We start from the raw sequence: 7,931 nt of genomic DNA, 5'->3' as shown, positions 1-7,931 counted from the left end.
AACATTCCTTTGATATATCTATTTAACTAGTTATCATAAATTTGTAAGCTGGAGTCCAGACTCAGCTACCTCATGCCGATTAAGATTTTATGACCTATTTTCTTTGATAAAACCTTTTGAGCCCTTTAATCTCTTGATACTTTGTTAATGTTCTTCTGCCTGTTTGAGATACGATGATTCACCGTCTGCCGTTATGGCTCGATATAGGCTTTGAACCTTTGTGAAGGTTTTGTTGAGACGACCCAGTTAATTCCTAAGTCTCGTTTGTCGACCAGACCCTCTTAACATTTGGGATGTGAGGGACTTACCCTACCCCCATGCGGCTTGGAGAAGGCTTTGGAAGCATCTAGATGTTCTTAATTGAGATAAGAATATTCCTTTGATATACCTATTTAACTAGTTATCATAAAATTGTAAGCTAGGTACCTATTATCGAGAGTTTTTTTTGGGTATTTGTTAAGATGTAATTAATCAAAGGGACAAGTTCATTTAAGGGATTCTCTTGACCCGGAACAAAATATAATTTTGGTTCTCTTGTTATATGGGTTGCTTATATAAGGGACTTCTTCGTGGATATATGTTTTCAATGTGTCTTGTTCCGTTCTTGTTTTGAACATACACCTGAGCTATCACATGAGAATAACTTTCCAAAAGTTATCCATATTCTTTGTTAACTTAATTTGTTTGGCTAATTTCTTCCTATTTTCTCCTCTTATGAGTTCTCTTCTTTCTCTAAATCATCTCGATGGTTCAAGAAATAGAGCTATTTGAAAAAAAAAATTATAGAATGATAATTAGACAGACTGGTGACTCTGAGTTCAGAAAAAGCCAAAACAGTAGATTCATCGTAAAAGTTTTTTATGGAAGCTAAAAAATCTTAGGTGTAATGTCCAATTTTTATTAGAGGTGTCCATGGGAAAGATATCAAGTTGCTAGATTAGATGGTGATAGTTACCGTAGTGTCAAGATAAAAAAGAACAAGATCTCTGATAATCCGAGGGATTATTCTTGTCCTATTGAGAAAGCAAAGCTACTGTTGGACTCTATTGGTAATTGTTTTGAGATCTGTCCAAAACATAGGATGAGTCAGACATGAAGTCTTGGGCTGTAAACAAGCCGAGCTTGAACGAGCTCAGGTTGGGCTCGTGTTCGGCTCGTTCGAAATAGCTCGTGTTCGAAATTGGCTCGTGTTCAAAACGGCTCGTGAACAGTGTGTTCGTGTTCTGCTCGATTAAAATGTCTGTGTTCCTGTTCGGCTCGAAATTGGCTCGTTAAAATTAAATTGAAAAAAATAGGTGTAAAGTGTGAGATTCGAACCTGGACCAAATGTATACAAAAAAAATGCACTAACCACATTACCAGATGAGGTGTTATGATTTAAATTTATATATATATATAAATAATATATTATTATATACAAAATATATGTATATATATATATATATATAATATAATATTATTATATAAATAATATATGACAGCCCTAATGAAGTCATTCCTAGATAACGTGCTTTCATTTCTTGGAGAAAACGTCTCTCCTCGAAGTTTCACCTCATAGCTAGGGTTAGTTGGTTCAACTTTTGCTTGATGGCAAGAAAATGATTATTAGGGTTGCAATTCGTAAAGTCCGCTCTGAGGCATCTAAAGCATGCCATTTTAAAAATACGGCAGATCTACATACAAAGCTCTCAATTTCTATGTATTTACATATTTAACACCTAGGCTTCAATATTTACACTTATTCAACCTTACTTATTATAGTTGTAGTGTTTATATGATATAAGAAATTTTGGTGGTGAAAATGTAAATAGCGAATTTTAGGTATTAGGTATGTAAATACATAAGAAGTGGGTGATAGCATGTAAACGCTCCTTTGAAATATAGATAAAACACATCTTTAACCAAAGGTGCCAAAAAACAAAGGTCCCACAAAGTGCAGATACACAGCACAAAACAGATGATTCAACAAACCGCAAGAAACCAATTAATAACCCCATTAAAAAACCTATTCTCTCAATGAACTTATTTAAAATTATAAAAAAAAAAAACAAAAAGGTATTATAATTACCATATGTTTCATTTCGTGGATAAGAAATAAAATAAACGAACAATAAATCACGCACTAATCATTGGTTGATTTTATGCGCTCAAAGAGAGTAAGCACCAAAATTTTCATCACAAAGCAGAGGACAATATAAAATATTGTGTTTCGCTTTAGAATTGTTTTATTACGTATGGCTGACCAAAAAATTGATTCATCACAATCAATCAGTTATCCATCAACATTCAAGATCAACCCATTGAGTTTTACAAGGCTAGCAACTTCATTACAGATAGAAATATAAATAATTCAGAAGCACAAATATTCTTTACATTACCCAACATAACTACTACAATGCACTCGGAATGACAAATTATACCTCTTACACGGCCATTTCAATAATTTGGGCATGTACCCTTAAAATCTATTGCAATAACAGCAAGCATGCCACAGCTAGCTACATTCTATTTACAAACTGTAGATGATAGCTACCAGCCAGAGCAGAACATTTCCCATTGTAGAAACCATTTCAGGCACTAAAGCCTCTATGGAGGGTACTCCATGGGGTGGATGGAATGTGGTCACAAACATCGGCAGAAACCTTAGCCATCGTCTCCTTCTCAATGCCAGCATTACAGATGTTCGCAAGCGAGCGCATGTGCTTCATGCCGTACTGAGACAGAGATCTGCAGTGAGTTTTAAAAGTCCGAACCTGAAGAGAGCGAAATCATACGCACGAAGGTAAGAATTTTTAGAAATTTGAATATAATTTCGAGAAACTTGCCATCAATTTGAGGCAAGCCCAGTGATCGGCCAATGGCATCCCGCTCGGACGAACTGTATTGAGAATTTCAATGCCTTTCTCTGATCTAAAGAGAAGCTTCCCTATGAGTTTTACACTATTATCTAGCTGCAAGCGATGGGTCATTATATCAAGCAGTTCTTTCCGGGCATCGAGTTTTTTCGAAGATCCTTTGGGCGATTTCAAGAAATTAAAAAAAACAAAAAATAAGAGAGAAATAACACCTTCATGCAAAAAAACAAGCTTAACATGGGAGGGGCTATGGTAAAAAAGAGCAAAATGATATTTTAAGAACTAAACTGATATTAGCAAAAAACCAAATTGTCTTTTCCATATAAGTAAAAAACAACAGGAGGGAGATAGTCTAACCTTGTGCCAGTAATAAATGAGGTCTGCGTCGCGCTGGTTCACATGACTTTGCGTGAAGGTGAGAGAGTTATCCTCAATGAAAGTAGAATTATCATTGGTAGGATTAGAGCCAATGTAACGGAAGACATTTTCGCTGTTGAGACCAAGCTGACCATATTGCATTACATGAGAACCTTGGTTATATGTGTAATCAACAGACGTCCTTTTTTTTACCTGCGAATGTTAGATAGCAAAGTACAGTAGCTTCAACTAGTAAGTTTTATGTGTCAAAGATGATAGTAAAAATCTTTCTCACTAGTTCATACTGCTGCTTCAGAGTTTCAGTTCTCAGATTAAGGATGTCGCTGTCCAACCAAGAGAAAGATGAGTTAAGAAAAAAGCACGTGAGGAATTTAAAACAAGATGAGAAAATTTTTAAAACTTATAATTTGAAGCCTTCAGTCGAGCTTGATCAAACTTGTTTACCAAGCTCAATTTCGACCCCCTTTCGTAATGCACCCTCTAACTCTAATTAATGGTATAAAGAGTAGATAGATCAATAGAGATAAAGTGATTTATGCATATTAATACAATACAAATAGAATGTAACTGTTGGCCCTCGAGTTAGTGCTCTGGATCAATCCTAACCTCTAACCGTATATTTTTAGATACATATCACTCTATTCCTATAAATTTACCACAAATTTTATCTATAACATATAACCACCTGTCGGTCAACTTTTTGGTTGATTTGAAAATATGGTATATGAAAATAATTTTTTGAAATTTAATTTAATATGATTGATATATAGTTTGAGTTTTAAAAGTAGTATGTTTTAATTTTCGAAAAATGAGACCAAATGAGTCCAATAGTTTGCATAATCGTGCCCGATACCGCGAATACTACACCCTCCCGAAAGATAAGTGTAAATCTCATCGATAGACTCAATCCTGCAAACTAAAAGATTTGTGACATCCGTTTGGTCTGCGAACCTTTTATGTATGACCGACAAGTTCCCCTATTTAATACAAAGATTAAATAGGGTTTATTTTATCTGGGTTCCAAGTTCCCTACAGAGGCAAACCCCTATAGTTAATTACATCCCAAATGACGGGATTCACATGAGAAAACTCTCGATAATAATCAATGGTTATAGTCTTCAAGAATTCAAGGTTCAGGTTTTAGGATGAGGAGGTGGGATGAGGAAAATCAAGTGAGAATGGCTCAATGCGGAACACTTATTTTCAGGAGTTCAAAGGAAGGAGAAGGTAGGAGATGCCATAGATTCTGAGGAGAAACCTCAGTGACACTCCAAACTATCCTACGGTGTGGCTATATTTTTTTTTTTTTTTTGAGATGATGTTAATTAATTGTTTGATCCTGTCAGTTTTATTATTTGGGACTTACACTTGCATAATACTTGATTATGCAAATAGCCTACAAAGATAAGAGGGTTTACATCGTACCACACGACAATCTCGGAACCTAAGGCGAGTTAGGACTTACGCTGCACAACATGATTGTACAGGAGCCTAAAGAAGATGTGAGGATTTATGTCGCGCTAGGCGAGCTACCTCAAAGTCATATGGGTTGTTATTATGCTAAGAAAGAGATAATGCTGAAGAAGGTCCTCTTGCCGCTCGGTCTGAATTCCTCGTAGTGCTACCCACAAAGTTGGATCTAAGCTCCTGTCTTCACGACGGCTCCAGGTATAAGTGTTTGAGATTGGTGATTTGTGCTTCACATTTTTTGTGTCAAAGTTTGGTTTTGTTTTGTTTTGTTTTTGGTTTCAGTTCTGGTTTTGCATGCAAAGTAATCAAATTGCAGGTAAATAAAAATGTACTTGAAAAGTAAACTGCAATAAAGTAAAATGCTGTAGATAAACTGTAAAAGCGTACCTGGGCATCTGATACTGTTATGTTATTAATGTTGCGAGCATAGCATGATTTGCAGGAGATTTAAATAAACTTGCAAGAAAACTAAACAAAACGAGAAACCCAACGTGAAAGTCAGAAACATGATTTGTAAAAATCACGAGCAAAAGAAACCCTTAGCCACATGTGAAAGATCAGGACTGGGTATAAGACCTTGGTGAAAGTGGGAGCTCAGAACTAGGCTGTGTGCTTCCCGACCTTGAACAGGAGTTACCGGCCCAACAATCTACAGAAGGCAGTTCTTAACCTCAATCCAAGTGACTAGTCGTGGACCTTTATAAATTTTTATAGAAAGATTTTCATGCAAAAGTTATTATTCAAGTCTTTTTTATGCAAATTTCTTTAAATCATGCAAAAGAAATTTTTACTTTATTTTTGTAAATATTTTGTAAGGTCGTACAGCCCACAGACTAGTCACTCTAATCGTGCTAGAACTACTAATAACCTAAGAGTGTCGAGGGCAACAATCCCACCAAATGTCGCCGAATAGCATCATCAATATTTTCCTCTTATAGAAGATCCTTGAGGTAAAAGATACTATTCTAATAATCTCATTTTGTATCCCTCGTTTAAGCACACATAAACAATGTCGTCATCGCCCTCGCCACCCCACCTAGACCCTCGCCACCTAGACCCTAGACTTATCTTAGTCCGATGATTCATATGTGGCGTTAAGAAATTTCCCCAATTGCTAGGAGGATTTGACTGTCATATTCAAGCTCAAATCCTGATACACTGGTTTTCACTGTAGGTTAAGTCGTTGAGGGAATTTCACTGTTGATTTAATTAAGGAAGCATGAACTACGTCTCGGTGCATCCTAGTGTCTAGTGTCTTGATCAGTTTGTGAATCAGGGACAAGTATCAAGTTTAGTTATTCATTCAAAAATTAGGTGGATGAACGCTCACCTAGGGTATGCTCCTAAAACCTTGGGAGGTTACACTACAGAGATCAGATGAATGGGCTCTCACCTAGGGTATGCTCATAAAGTCTAGGAAACCTACACTGAGGATTAGATGGATGGGCTCCCACCTAGGGTGTGCACTTAAGCTCTAGAAAGTCTACACTGAGGATTAGGTGGATGGGTTCTCACCTAGGGTGTACACCTAAAGTCTAAGAGGTCTGCACTGAGGACTAAGTGGATGGACTCTCACCTAAGGTGTGCACTTAAGTTCTAGAAAGCCTACACTGAGGATTAGGTGGATGGGCTCTCACCTAAAGTATACACCTAAAGTCTAAGATGTCTACACTGAGGACTAGGTAGATGGATTCTCACCTAAGGTGTGTGCTCCTAAAACTCTAGGAAACCTACTCTTTAACTTATGCTTAAGATGATTTAGGGTTTTCTATATCCTCCAATTAATTAAATCATCAATCCCCATCTTTATGATTTAACCATTTAAAAAGAAGTAAAACAAAAGAAAGATGAGGCAGACCCACTTCCAAAAACTAGTAAAGTCAAGGGAGCAATAACGAGTGGATTAACCTAAAAATGTTTAAATAACAATCAATTGAAACCCGAAATAGTGGGAAAAAAGGGGTTTGTAAAACAAATTTTAAACCGCACAATGCTTAAAGGCTACATAAATCTCGCAAAAACAGTGCGTAGATTGCCTCAAAATCAGCCCATAAAAATGCCTCAAAACAGTGATTAAAACAACCCCACAAATGATGGGTTTAATGCCTCCAAAACAGCAGTCAAAGTTCTCAAAAATCAGCAATAAAAGAGTAATTTTTAAAACTCCCAAACAGCTCTCATGTAAGCTCAAAACATCAATTTTAAATATCCCAAAATCAGCTTGGAAAATCCAATCCAAAATAATGTGTAAACTCTCCAAAATCAGTTAACAAACTGACTCTAAAATAGTACGTGAATCAACAAACAATGCCCTAAAAATTGCAATGTTTAAACCTATCAAACAACAATTAAAACAACCCCCAAGGGAGACATTTGGAAATAAAAGAAAATAAACCTGCAAAGAAACATTCAAGCCCTAGAATAACGGTCATCTTGAGCCTCGTAGTATTCCCTTTTGAGTGCTCGAAGTACGTAATCAGCAAATGAGTATTTAAGATCGATAAGTAAATGGTCATTGGAACCTCACAATATTTGCATTGAAGTGCTTGAAATATAAAACCAACAACAGAGCATTTAAAATCAGCAAGTAAATAATCATTGGAACCTCACAATATTTGCATTTGGGTGCTTGAAACATAAAACCAACAGCTAAGCATTTAAAATCTGCAGTAACGTATAATCAAAATAGTGTTTATAATTCTCCAGAATTAGTAAGCATGTATGGCCAAAACAACATTTTATTCTTCCAAAACCACAAGTTTATAAGGCTCGAAACAACATCCATGTCATTCTAAAACTTTCAATTCAGCAGGTAGGCCTACAAAAATCGAAGTTTATGTGTATTGTAAAAAATAATGCATTTCATTAAACAATTCAGGAACTAACTTAATATCCGTAAACTTTATAAACATATTCATCAATAAACTCCTCAGCTTCAATTAAAATAGAATTCCCTTCTCCATCAAATAACAATGTTCCATATAGATCAGAGATGAGTTCACACAAGCTTTCAGCGATGGTATTAGAGCATGCAACTTAAATTTTGAAGGTGAAGGAAAATATTTCACGAGTAAATTTAACAGAAGTCTATCAAGATCAGGAGAACAAATTTACTTGAGAAAGATTTCAATACCCAAGTACAACATGAACATCCCATTGCAGATTTCAAAAATTCCTTACATTGAATAGTGGGTCCAATTCATTAAATATGAATACGTTTACGAGATG

At 35.8% G+C, this 7,931-nt stretch overlaps 1 protein-coding gene across 1 annotated transcript in view; it reads right to left on the bottom strand.

The window, feature by feature from the left end:
• Positions 1-2,254: 2,254 nt before the first annotated feature.
• LOC110029499 (vacuolar-processing enzyme-like) overlaps positions 2,255-7,931 on the bottom strand; it is an 8,914-nt gene continuing 3,237 nt past the window's right edge. Inside the window, exons 6-9 of the mRNA XM_020731821.1 lie at positions 3,508-3,556; positions 3,213-3,425; positions 2,826-3,032; positions 2,255-2,753 (exon numbers count right to left, since the gene is read on the bottom strand). Coding sequence (XP_020587480.1) covers positions 2,571-2,753; positions 2,826-3,032; positions 3,213-3,425; positions 3,508-3,556 — 652 coding nt within the window. The 3' untranslated portion in view covers positions 2,255-2,570. The remainder of the gene's footprint in view (positions 2,754-2,825; positions 3,033-3,212; positions 3,426-3,507; positions 3,557-7,931) is intronic.

This window comes from Phalaenopsis equestris, unplaced genomic scaffold, assembly GCF_001263595.1.
Source record: "Phalaenopsis equestris unplaced genomic scaffold, ASM126359v1 Scaffold000580, whole genome shotgun sequence".
NCBI classification, from domain to species: domain Eukaryota; kingdom Viridiplantae; phylum Streptophyta; class Magnoliopsida; order Asparagales; family Orchidaceae; genus Phalaenopsis; species Phalaenopsis equestris.
Note: the sequence above shows the minus strand (reverse complement) of the source record. Positions and strands in the feature narration are given on the sequence as shown.